Source organism: Dendrobates tinctorius, unplaced genomic scaffold (assembly GCF_039654945.1).
Source record: "Dendrobates tinctorius isolate UK_male_01 unplaced genomic scaffold, ASM3965494v1 ptg000240l, whole genome shotgun sequence".
Taxonomy (NCBI): domain Eukaryota; kingdom Metazoa; phylum Chordata; class Amphibia; order Anura; family Dendrobatidae; genus Dendrobates; species Dendrobates tinctorius.
Genome location: NW_027361907.1, coordinates 4,018,179 through 4,031,884, shown reverse-complemented (window position 1 = coordinate 4,031,884; position 13,706 = coordinate 4,018,179). Strand labels below are relative to the sequence as shown.

Genomic DNA, 13,706 nt, shown 5'->3' with positions numbered 1-13,706 from the left:
AGAAAAAGATGCCTCAAAGGAGATCTCATTTAAATGTAGAGATGAGCGGAAGTTCGGGTTCTGGTACCTGAACCAAACGTAAGTCCAAAGTTTGGTTTGGGTACCAGAACTGTACCTGAACCAGAACCCGAACCCCATTAAAAACAATGGAAACCTGAACTTTGGATCTGGAATCAAATTCTCTCTCTCTGCCAGGAGGTGCCGGTGTTCGGCGTCTATCTACATCTTTATTTATTTGTTGTAGTGCAGCAGTATCAACACTAAGCAGTGATGAGGCAGTGACCCAGCAAAGTTCAAAACAAAAGTCTCTTTAATGTTCAACTCACAGCAAAACACAGCACACGATACCCTCCGGATTGAAGCTGGGAACCATATCCTCCAGATTGCAGTCAATAAACATGCCAGTCCACCTCGGGATCGCAGCTGGGCACAGGACAGTCTACCTCTGGTTCACAGCCGGGCACAAGTCAGTACACCTCCGAGACCAGATGTCGTGGGTGAATGCACTGCTGTGTATGCTGTGGGTGCCAGGCCTTTCAGCTACCTTGGCTGTTTGGCTCCGCTTGCCTGTGTTGCCTCACACAAGTGGAGCTCTGCAGAGCCTTCTGCTCTGCACTCTTCCAAACACCAAACTGACCCTGACACACCCAAACCCTTTACCGCAGGGCTTTTAACTGGAATCTGTGGTCATGGTCCACATGGAAAACCTGGGCTGGGAAAGAAACGTTCTGCCCCACTATCATCCTCTAGTCCGTTTCAAAAACAAAAGCCCAGCAATTTTTTTTAAATCGGCCTTGAACAAATAGTTTTCCCAAGACTAACACTTATTTTTTATTCTGCATTGCAATCACAGCTACACCTGTGACTACAATGCACTCCCATGGCCTCAATACGCCTCCGTGCTCATTCTAGGGGGAACATACAGCGAACCCTACATGTGACACCGGTCACTGCCTCACATACCCCCTCCCTCTGTTCAAACCTGTGGGGTTGAACACTTGTCACCCAACCTGGGCGTGTGGCAGGGCATCCGCATGACCCTGTGACACCTTCGCTCGACAATGTACTGAGAAACCAAAGTAGGGACCAAAACCATTGGTTGACACAAGCATCACTCCCCTTCGCGTTTCTCCTCCATACTTTGTTACGTGACCACCCACCTCCCCATTCTCCATTGCAGAAGACACACCCACTTTCCTGACTAATAGTATATTTGGGCCAGTCTTGGGTGGTCTCGACTTTGTTTATCTGGGGTCCGATAACCTCGCAGCTCATCCCGTAGCCTAAGTACCTACCTCCTGGCACTTGGTACTGTTTCCTCCATACCCGTACCTGTGCCTCGGTGACTATGTCCCGCTGAAATGCCGAGGTCCGCCCCAGCAACTCCGGACATACATCCGTACCACGTCATTCCTGAACCCGAGCCTCCCAACGCTGCTGTCTAGCGAGAGATCTATCCATTTTACCCCAGTCACATCCTTGGCCACTGCCAGAGGGTTCCTCGTGCGTATGTCCCCAGTCGCCTCCGCGACCACACACTCCCAGTTATAAATACATGTGTGGTCAATGCAAAGGACTGGCACATAACTTATTCCTACCAATGACCTTACAAAAACTCAAAAATACACCATGGAGGATAGACAAGAGTAAAGTTCTGCTAAATTTAGAGATTTTTTAAAAATTCACAATTGTTGAATCAGGCGAATGCTTCTGAAGTTGGTAAAGTAAAAAAAATAGGTGAGCACATATAAAATAAAATAAGAGCAAATTGAATGATGAATTGGGTACAAATAAAAAAAAGGCATAAACACACAAAATTAGGGAAAAAAACGGGCGCAAAGGCAATGCCGGATCTGGGCCTAGATTCAGTGACTCAATATTTGTCAGTGTCATTTAGCTTTACATGTTACAAATAATATAAATAAGGATATAAGTCTGTTTTCATCTAAATGCATATAAATAAATGTTCCAACCATTAAATCCTGGTAATCCCTGTGGTCCTGGTGCTCCTGCTGGTGCAGGTGGAGGTGTTAAAGTACATCCATTTCCTGGAAATAAATAAATATATATAGTTATACTCCCATACAATGGCTTCAACTTTATCTTACATTGAAAAAATTAAAAGGTTATTCTCAACTTGGAAAGTTATCATCTATTCATAGGATAGGCTAAATGCTGGGAGTAAGACAACTTGGGACTCCCACCATGTGTGGCTACAGCTCCATTCCAAATGGGCTTTTTAGAGCCTTAGGCTGGGAATAATCCTTTAATATATCATACAGGGTTAAGTACTGTTAACATATCTTAAAGAAGCACTCTTATCACCATTTTATCCTATTAATATATTGCAGTCATCATATTATATAATACTGGGTACAGAGAGAGTATCACGTATCAACTCCTTGAGAAAGCCACTAGGCGAAAATTACGTTGGAGTCACAGGAGCCACGGGATACTAACTACTGGTATATATTATCCTATTGAACTTCCTTTCTTCTTTATGCCTACTCTATTATGTTAATGTGCATGATGTTTCCTACATCTATTTATATATATAATAGACTATTTGTATGGAAGTATGTCATTTAGTCATTATAGCCATTATTAATATCTTTTTGCGGTGGTTTCCGTATATATTGTTGTTTGGTTTCACTCCATCCTTCATGTGTTTTATTGTCTCTTATCTATTTTATTATTTCTAAACACTGTTTCTCGGTCATTCCTTTGTATCCACGTTCATACTGCACCCACACACACAAATGATATACCATTTGAAAGGTAAACTTGCATCCTTCAGCAAGAAAATAGCCAAACAAACCACACATCCACGATTTGATCACAAAATACAGTTTAAACATTAATTTTCATAAACCTGCAGTAAGGAAAAATTACCTGCAAGTGGCACCACACAACCCCAAAGCACACTACCAACACATTTGTATACATGTACTGCTTTTTCGCTGCTTACTTTGCCCCACACACACATGATACACCATTTGAAAGGTAAACTTGCTCCCTTCAGCAAGCAAACAGCCAAACAAATCACACATTCACAATTTTATCACTAAATACAGTTTAGACATTCATTTTCATAAACCTGCAGAAAGACACAATGACCTGCAGGTGGCACCTCAACCGGAAAACATTTTTTGGCCTCTACTTATCAAAACAATTTATTGTATTACCAATCTACATATATAAATACAGGATGGGGAGATCATATGGGGCAGAATGGATACTCATGAGGGCAGGATGGGAGAACATATGGATATGTAGCAAAACAATAATTGAGTCATTGTACACTTCCCCATTAGATGGTGAAGGAACACAGCAAATGAGAAATGCATTACATCTAAAATGGAGGTGACTAGAAATGAAGAATTACAGCTCACAAATTATGTAGTGACCCAGTCCAGAGTGTGTCCGTCCCTTTAAGTAATACTGAATTGTGAGTAGCTTCTGTACACTACAGCTCCCACTCTAACTGGCCCTCTACATTATTTGTGAGCTGTAATTCTCCATTTCTAGTCACCTCCATTTTAGATGCAATGCATTTCTCATTTGCTGTGTTCTGTAGCCATCTAATGGTGAAAGTGTACAATGACTCAATTATTGTTTTGTAAGGATCTGAGATGTGAATTCGGTCTCCTATTGGCCAGCTCCTAGTCACATGGTCAATAGGAGGAGCTGTTTTCCAGGCAAGTCTACAATGCTCTTTAGTCTGAGGGATGCCTTCATAGAGAGCAGAACACACGTGGAGGAGGTTTTTACCTCAAGATCTCCTGCAGGACTAAAAGCTTGAATTCCCTCTAGCCTGTACAGAAATCATTCTAAAGTTTTTGTGACAGGATTCACCACATCTAAAATATTTCTGACAGGATTCACCACATCTAAAGTATTTCTGACAAGATTCACCACATTTAAAGTATTTCTGACAGGATATTCACCACAGTTTCTACATTCACCTATAAGTACTTGTGCACGTACCGTGACACATAGTGAAGAAAACCCTGAGTACATGTCTGTAACCTCTAATTGCTGTGTCTACCTCCATCTGTAAACTACCAAAAGACATTGTCCAGTGCTCTTAAAGCTCCAGACCCCAATCACATCTCAGCATCTAAGTGCGAACTGTAATTACCGTGGACTAGCCACCCTTGTTTGTTCCAAGTTATAAGTCCCGTTTCTGCTGAAGTAAAAGCAACTGATATCCCCGAGACCGGTGGTGTCATAATTCCTTCGGCTGCGGACATTCTGTGGGGGTGGATAGCAGGGAATGTTTGGCTTGGTCATTACAGATGGAACCAGGAATGAGACACACGGGGGCCAGGATGGGGGATATTATTACCATAGGGGCTAATTAAGGGATATTATCCCTGCAGTCATGTATTTTATTTTTTGAGGATACTGTTTTCAATGAGGGGGGGGGGGGTCCTGTTACTGTGCAGAGCAACACTGTCACCTTTTTTTCTTCATCGGGTGTAGTGTAGAATTTGACAAAAAATTAAGTAGTGTGTTCTGCAAGCGGTGCTCTAGATAACTGTGTTATTTCCGGCAGAGACGAGCCCTGGCTGGAAGAAGTGATGGCGGTCTGTGCTGGATGAAAGATGAAAAGCGAAGATGAAGGACTTCACCTAGAGACGTCACTGATGAGTCAGTGTGTTACCTGTACACTGTCACTATACACTGTATACTTTATACAGAGGTCCCATGTACAATGTCACCAGTAATCACTGTATTACTTTTACACTGACACTGTATACAGAGCTCCTGTGTATAATGTCACCAGTGATCACTGTATTACCTGTACTCTGACACTACAGTACATACAGAGCTCCTGGCTATGTATGTGATCTGGTGATGGGAACTGTTAATTAGTGATGAGCGAGTATACTCGTTGCTCGGGTTTTCCCGAGCATGCTCGGGTGGACTCCGAGTATTTTGCCATGCTCGGAGATTTAGATTTCGTTGTCTCAGCTGCATGATTTGCAACTGCTAGACAGCTTGAATACATGTGTGGAATGCCTGTTTGTTATGGAATTCCTACATGTATTCAGCCTGTCTACAAGTTGCAAATCATGCAGCTGAGCCGACGAAATCTAAATCTCCGAGGACGCCAAAATACTCGGAGACCACCCGAGCATGCTCGGGAAATCCCGAGCAACGAGAATACTCTCTCATTACTACTGTTAATGTGTGATTGGTAAGGACGGGGTGGACAAATGGAGTTTTTCCAAGAGAGGGTGGTGGGACTATGGACAGTTCGAGGGGTGGAGCCTGGGCAGAGTCTCAAGGGGCCCCCAAACATTTTCCAGTATGGGGCCCCGCAATTTCTAGTGGCAGCCCTTTGTGTAAATACAGGGATAACAGTTTAAACTCAGAGCAATTCACTGATAGCTAAATGTGGTACAGGAGATCTTGTGCTAGCCTTTATAGCTGTACTAATACTACAGTTCTAATCACCAGTTATCACTCAAGGAGAAGAGTAAGGAAATTTTAAGGAGATAGCATTACTCTGGACTTCTCAAGAGGTAACTTAAGAATATTACTTTAATTGTGCTATTTTACCAACCTGTCAGTCTAGAGGAAGTGGTTGAGGGAAGCAGCCAGGGACCTGCCTTTAGAACTAGTCTTTTTAGTCATATTATTCCCAGGATCGCTTTTAAAAGTACAATGTGTGCAAAATTATTAAGCAATTTGTATTTTTTGCGGAATAATTTTAACCCTTTTGCGACATGCGCCGTACTAGTGCAGAGCATGTCGTGTCTCACCCTTTGATGTGGGCTCCGTTTTGAACAGCTGACATGTGCCCGGAACAGCTGTGGGTGGAATTGTGCTATTAACCCGTTAAATGCCACTGACAAACACTGACAGCGGAATTTAACATGCACTTCCCGCAATCGCGCCAGATATCCGCCCATTGGTGATCCCCGTCATGCGAATGCAGGTCACCGATGGGTTGGCTTGACAACCAGAGGTCTTCTGCAGATCTCTATGGTTGTAAATGACTGTGCGGTGGTTGGCGCTCATAGCAAGTCAGCAATTCTGCTACATACAGACAATCTGATCATCGCCTGTATGTAGCAGAGGAGATCAGCTTATAGCAGCTTCTATTTTCCGATGGAGACTATTAAAGTATGCCAAAAGTTAAAAAAAAAATGTTTTTAAAAATATAAAAAAATAAAAGTTCAAATCACCCTCTTTTGCCCCAATCAAAATAAAACAATAAAAAAAAATCAAACATACATATTTGGTATTGCCGTGGTCAGAATTGCCCGATCTATCAATAAAAAAAAGGATTAACCTGATCGCCAGAATTGCGTTTTTTTGGTCGCTGCGACATTGCCTTAAAACGCAATAATGGGCTGATGGTATCACTAAAAACATCAGCTCAACACGCAAAAAAATGAGCCTTCACCCAACCCAAGATCATGAAAAATGTAAACGTTATGGGACTCGGAAAATGGTGCAGTTTCCTTTTTTTTTGTTTACAAACTTTGGATTTTGCTTTCACCACTTAAATAAAAAAGAACCTAAACATGTTTGATGTTGATGAACTCGTAATGACCTGGAGAAGTCTAATGACAGGTCATTTTTACCATTGGGTGAACATGGTAAAAAACATCCAAATAAATTGTGGAATTGCACTTTTTTTGCAATTTCATCGCACTTGGAATTTTTTTGCATTTTTCAGTACACAATATGGTAAAACCAATGGTGTCCTTCAAAAGTACAACTTGTCCCACAAAAAACAAGCCCTCACATGGCCATATTGAAGGAAAAATAAAAAAGTTATGGCTCTGGGAAGAAGGGGAGCAAAAAACAGAAACGCAAAAACGAAAATGGGCTTGGGCGCGAAGTGGTTAATATTGAACAACTACAGTGCTGTCAGTCAATTCAGAATAAACCTGAAAGCTGAATATTTAAGAAAGTAAAAGTGAAGTATTGTATTTCTTTGGAGAATATCTATGTGTCCATAAATATTGGGGAACTATTAGTGTGCAGAATTATTATGCAACTAAACAAAAACATAAAATTTCCCATCCTAATCGTCTATTCGTACCCGTCAAAGTGCTAACAACAACTAAACAATTCACAACGTACAAAAATAAATTTCTGACATTTAAAAAAATATCAGCGACCAATATAGCCTCCCTTCTTTTCAATAGCTATCATAAGCCTTCCAGTCATCATGACAATCAACTGTTTGGGCAGCACCAACCACAGACTCCAAAACACTGTTCAAACAGGTATACTGATTTTCCTCACCATAAATCTCATGTTTAAGAAGGACCCACAAGTTCTCAGATCAGGTTTAGATCAGGTGAGGAAGGGGTCATGTACCGTATATACCCGAGTATAAGCCGACCCGAGTATAAGCCGACCCCCCTAATTTTGCCACAAAAACTGGGAAAACTTATTATTGACTCGAGTATAAGCCTAGGGTGGAAAATACAGCAGCTACTGGTAAATTTAAAAAATGAAAATAGATACCAATAAAAGTAAAATTAATTGAGACATAAGTAGGTTAAATGTTTTTGAATATCCATATTGAATCAGGAACCCCATATAATGCTTCATACAGTTCATGATGGCCCCAAAAGATGCTCCATACAAAATACTCGACATATAATGCTTCACAAAGGTTAATAATGGCCCCATAAGATGCTCCATAGAATAATATGACCCATATGCTGCTCCATAAAGGTTGATGGCCCAATAAAATGCTCTATAGAATAATATGCCCCATATGCTGCTCCATAAAGGTTATGCCCCCATAAGATGCTCCATAGAATAGGCCCCATAAGATGCTCCATAGATTATGCCCCCATAAGATGCTCCATACATTATGCCCCCATATGCTGACCCCATAAGATGCTCCATAGATTATTCCCCATATGCTGCCCCCATAAGATGCTCCATATATTATGCCCCCATATGCTGCTCCATAGATTATGCCCCCCTATACTGCCCCCATATGCTGCTTCATAGATTATGCTCCCATATGGTGCCCCCATAAGATGCTCCATATATTATGCCCCCATATGCTGCTCCATAGATTATGACCCATATGCCGCCGCTGCTGCAAATGAAAGAAAAAATGACATACTCACCTCTCTGTCGCTGGGGGCCAGGTGCCAGTGTCACCGCTAGCTCCGGACCCGGCACCTGAGATTTTCACCTGTCTCCGTTCCATCGCTGCTTGCCGCTGTCTGCCGCGTTCTGTCAGTGACGTTCAGGCAGCAGAGGGCGCGGCGCGCACTAACCATGTCACCGTGCCTTCTGCTGCCTGAATGTCACTGACAGAGGACGAGGCAGACAGCGGCAAGCAGCGATGGACCGGGGACAGGTGAATATTTTATATACTTACCCCCTCCTGGAGCAGTCTCTGCAGCCCTGTTCTCCCTCGGTCTCCCTTCAGCGGTCACATGGTACCGCTCATTAAACTCATGAATATGCGCATATTCATGAGTTGAATGAGCACTACCACGTGACCGCTGAAGGAAGGAAGGGAGACCGTGGGACAAGCAGGGGCTGCAGAGACGCATCAGGAGGGGTCAGTATGATCTGACACCCTCCCCCGCCGACCCCCTGGCATATATGACTTGAGTATAAGCCAAGAGGGGGACTTTCAGCCAAAAAAAATGGGCTGAAAATCTCAGCTTATACTCGAGTATATACGGTAATTATTTTTTTCATCATTAAGGCCTTTATCATGCCTGCTGCAGCGCAGTAGCACAGAACCTCCACCAGGGGTGCGGTGAAGGAAAAACAGGTACACTCACAGTGAAACCACAGAGCAGCAGGCAGAAGCCACTAGGTGGCGGAAGAGAAGTCAGAAAAGCCGGGTCAGCAACAGAGGGGAACGAAGTACCAGAGGTCACAGCAATACACATGGTCAGAAATAAGACAGAGCATTAGCCAAAAGACAAAAGCAGGTCAGGATACAAGCCAAGTCAGAACCGGGAGGTCAAAAGGGTGACACTGAGTCAAAACGGGAAAGGGGGAAAACAGCAAACGCAGGAGGACAAATCAGAGCAATCAGAGTGAGCTACAGCAGCCCTCTATAACCGAAATAGCCTGCAGGAAGCAGCGGCGATAAACAGCAAACCTTAACCCAGACTGAGGCTGAGAAAAGTTAACCCTTTCATGACCAGACCGGGAAAAAGGGAAAACAGGACTCTAACCCCGGTCTAGATCATGACAGCCTTTATTGGTTAGCCAAGCAGTGGAGACTTTGATCTATGCGATGGAGCATTGTCCTGCATAAAAATCATGGTTTTATTTAAAAATGCAGACTTTTTCTTACACTACTGTTTGAAGAAAGTGTCTTCTAAAAACTAGAAGTTTGTGTGGGAATTGATTTTGAGTCCATCTTCAACATGAAAAGGGCCAATTAGCTTATCGCTAATAATACCAGCCCATAGCAGTACCACAGCTCCACCTTGCTGGCATCTGAGTTGAAGTGGAGGTCTGTACCCATCCTGATCCAGCCACAAGCCTATCCATCTGGTCCATTAAGAGTCACTCTCATCTCATCAGTTCATAAAACAATTGAAAAAAGTCTTCAGTTATTTCTTGGCCCAGTCCATAAGTTTCAACATATGTGTCTTATTCAGTGGTTGTTGGCTTTCAGCCTTCATGAGCACTGAACACCTTGTACTTCTGGGCATTCCAAGGAGGTTGTAGTTCTAGAATATGACTGCACTGGGGGACAATGGGTTCCTCGTCGCTTCACTTTTTATTTTTCTCAAATCTTTGACAATTAACGTGCATCTTATTTTCTCAAAACGTTTTTTATGACCCTGCTGAGTATTTGCAACAAAGCTTTTGATGATTCTCTTATCACAACCCAATACCTTAGCAATTTCAAGAGTACTGCAACACTCTGCAAGACTTATAACAATGTTTGACTTTTCAGATAGAATTAAATCTCTTTTTGTCCTGAGGAAAAAACAATCTGCCTAATAATTCTGCACACCTTGATAAAGGGTGTTGGTATCTTTAGGTCCCTCATTACACAAATACATATCACCTGATCTGCTTCATCCAATAAGCATTCCAGTTTATATAATTTGAAGTTGGAAAACAGGGATTTTTGTGTGTACTCACCGTAAAATCCTTTTCTCCGAGCCAATCATTGGGAGACCCAGGATCATGGGTGTTATGCTGCTGCCACCAGGAGGACGCTAAGCAAAATACACAAAAAAGCTAACTCCTCCTCCGCAGTATACACCCTCTGCTGGCTCTCTCGTGAACCAGTTCGGTGCCAAAGCAGTAGGAGCACACAAACAGAATTGCAATATGTCAAAACCAACACAGACTAGAAGCCAACTGGCAAACAGGGCGGGTGCTGTCTTCCCAATGATTGGCTAGGAGAAAAGGATTTTACAGTGAGTACACACAAAAATCCCTGTTTCTCCTTCGCCTCATTGGGGGACACAGGACCATGGGATGTCCTAAAGCAGTCCCTGGGTGGAGAAAGCATCACAACAGGTGAAACCTCGCGCACCCAATGCCTAAAAGATTAAATGAAGCCTACAGAGGCGAAACTGCCGATTGAAGAATCTGTCTGCCGAGGGTCATATCCGAAGAGGCTTGAGAATGAATGTTGTAATGCTTAGCAAACGTGTGAAGACTGGACCAAGTCGCAGCCTTACACACTTGCTGTGTGAAAGCCTGGTGACGAATGGCCCAGGAAGCCCCCACTGACCGAGTGGAGAGTGCCTTAATCCCCGCAGGGATAGGCTGACCATTGACATGGTAAGCTTCTTGGATTGCTGAACGAATCCATCTGGCTATCGTGGCCTTTCCTGTGTCCCTCCGGAAGCACAAAAAGAGCATCAGATTTGCGGAAAAACACTGTTCCGGAAATGTACTTTCTGAGAGCACTCACTAGGTCCAAGGTGTGAAGAGCTTTCTCAGTACGATGGACCGGGGCCGGACAGAACAAGGGCAGAACTATGTCTTCATTCAGATGAAAAGAAGAGACGACTTTAGGCAAGAATGATGGGGACGTCCTGAGCACCACCTTGTCATGCTGGAAAATCAGAAATGGAGGTTTACACGACAAAGCCGCCAGTTCCGAGACCCTTCTGATGGATGTTATTGCCACCAGAAAGGCAACCTTCCATGAAAGAAGAGAGAAACATCCTGTATTGGCTCAAAGGGGGTCTCTTGTAAGGAACTGAGGACCAAGTTAAGGTCCCAAGGTTCCAAAGGCATCTTGTATGGAGGGACAAAATGCGAAATTCCCTGCATGAAAGTCTTAACCTGTGGCTTGGAAGCTATCCGTCACTGGAAAAGGACGGATAGAGCTGAGATCTGGCCTTTGAGAGGCCAGCGCTAGGCCTGAATCCAATCCCGCTTGAAGAAACTCCAGAATGGAGGGGATGATAACACTAACGGGGAACGGCCCTTATCTTTGCACCATGAGAAAAATGTTTTCCAAACGCAATGGTAAATACACATGGAGACAGGCTTCCTAGCGTTGATCATGGTAGATGCCACTTGACGCAAGAACCTGGCCTGGGCTAGGATCCAGGATTCAATGGTAAGGCCATTAAACTCAGCGCTCTCGAGTTCTGGTGGCAAATGGGCCCCTGGGAGAGTAGATCCGGACGATCCGGTAACCGCCAGAGAACATCGTTGACTAGATGTACTAGCTCCACATAGCAAGCTCGGCGTGGCCAGTCTGGAGCGACGAGGATCACCGGAATGCCTTCTGCTTTGATTTTCTGGATGACCCTTGGGATCAGTGGAAAAGGTGGAAAGATGTAAGGGAGGCGAAATTGGCTCCATGGAAGTACTAGAGCATCTGAGCCAATGGCTAACAGATCGTAGGATCAGGCTATGAATGCCGGAACCTTGGCGTTCAGCCTGGAGACCATGAGGTTCACATCTGGAGTGCCCCAATGCTGGCAAATCTGATGAAAGACTTCAGGGTGAAGAGACCACTCTCCTGAGGCTATGCCCTGGCGGCTGAGAAAGTCTGCCGCCCAATTCTCTACTCCCGGAATATGAACTGCAGAGATGAGCGATTGATGTGTCTCAGCCCATTGCGTTACCTCGATCATCGCTCTTCGCGTGCCTCCCTGGCGACTGATGTACGCCACAGCCGTGGCGTTGTCTGATTGGAACCGGATGGGACGTCTTGCCAAAAGGTGATGGAATTGAAGAAGAGCTAGCCTTATCACTCGGATCTCGAGGATATTGATCGAAAGGTTGGCTTCATGAGTAGACCAACGTCCCTGAGCCGTGTGGTGATGAAAGATCGCACACCATCTGAGGAGGCTGGCGTTGGTGGTCACTACCAGCCAGTGTACAGGAAGAAAGGACCTTCCCTGATCCAATGACGACGTAGCAGTCCACCACCAGAGAGACCTCCTGATTATGGGTGCCAGGCGAAAGCGGCGAACCAAGGAGGCTGGATTCTTGTCCCAGGCTGAGATCAGGGCCTGCTGCAGGGGACGGAGGTGAAATTGGGCAAACAGCACTGCCTCGATGGATGCCACTATTTTCCCGAGGACCTGCATGGCGAACCGCAGGGAGTGAGAGCGGGCCAGAGATAGCAATTGGGCTCCTTGGGCTAAAGAGGAAATCTTTTCCGGAGGGAGAATTACCAACCCTCGGGAAGTGTCCATGACCATCCCCAAAAAGAGAATTAGCTGGGATGGAACTAGGGAAGATTTCTCCAGGTTCACTAGCCAACCTAGGCGAGACAGAGTGTCGATGGTGACACTGACGCTCTCTGCGCAAGCCTGATAGGACGGACCTTTGATGAGAAGATTGTCCAGGTAGGGTAGGATCACCATGCCCCGGGAGTGTAGAATAGACATGATGGCTGCCATGACTTTTGTGAACACTCTGGGGGCGGTGGCAAGCCCGAAGGTCAGAGTAGTGAATTGAAAATGTTTTTCTCCGACCGCAAAGCGTAGGAATCTTTGATGACTTTCGAACATTGGAATTTGGAGATATGCGACTTTGATGTCGATTGACGCAAGGTATTCCCCTTTCTCCAGAGAAGCGATGATGGTACGGAGGGATTCCATCCTGAAGTGGCGCACTGTGACGAATTTGTTCAACAACTTTAGGTCTAGGATGGGTTCCGTCCTTCTTTGGGACCACGAACAGGTTCGAGTAAAAGCCCTTGAACCTTTCCATGGGAGGAACCGGAACGATGACTGCGCTGTGGCGGAGGGCGTAAAAGACCTGGTAAAAGGGGACTGCCTGTGCCTTGGACTTTGAAAGACGAGACTGGAAGAAACACATTGGAGGGGGTGACGTGAATTCGATTTTGTATTCGGATGACACGAGATCTATGACCCATTGGTCGTGAACGACCGTTAACCAGACTTGGCGGAACAAAACTAGATGGCCGCCTACCCTGCCTGTGTCCTCTGGACACGGCAAGAAGTCACTGGGAAGAGAACTTGCGGGAAGGGGCACTTTTGGGTCTGGATCTGGGAGATCTGTTTCTCCAGGAGTTAGAAGGTCTGAAGGAAGGGTGCGAACCCCTGCCACTGCGTGGGGGCGAGACGAGCTAGAAGAAGCAGCTGTGGATGACCAGCTTGTGATATTGCGAAAAGGTCGGAAGTGAGCCTGGAATTGGTTCCGAAAGGGGCAACTAGGCCTACGCTGAGGGAGAAATTTGCTTTTTCCACCAGTAGCAACCGAGATAATCTGATCGAGTTTATCTCAGAACA

The 13,706-nt window shown here is 44.8% G+C and overlaps 1 protein-coding gene across 2 annotated transcripts in view; it reads right to left on the bottom strand.

Annotated features, from left to right (window-relative positions):
- COL4A2 (collagen type IV alpha 2 chain) overlaps positions 1-13,706 on the bottom strand; it is a 405,245-nt gene that overhangs the window by 107,165 nt on the left and 284,374 nt on the right. For both annotated transcript variants that reach the window (XM_073556824.1, XM_073556825.1), the window contains one exon: positions 1,974-2,048. In XM_073556824.1, the coding sequence (XP_073412925.1) occupies positions 1,974-2,048 (75 nt within the window). The remainder of the gene's footprint in view (positions 1-1,973; positions 2,049-13,706) is intronic.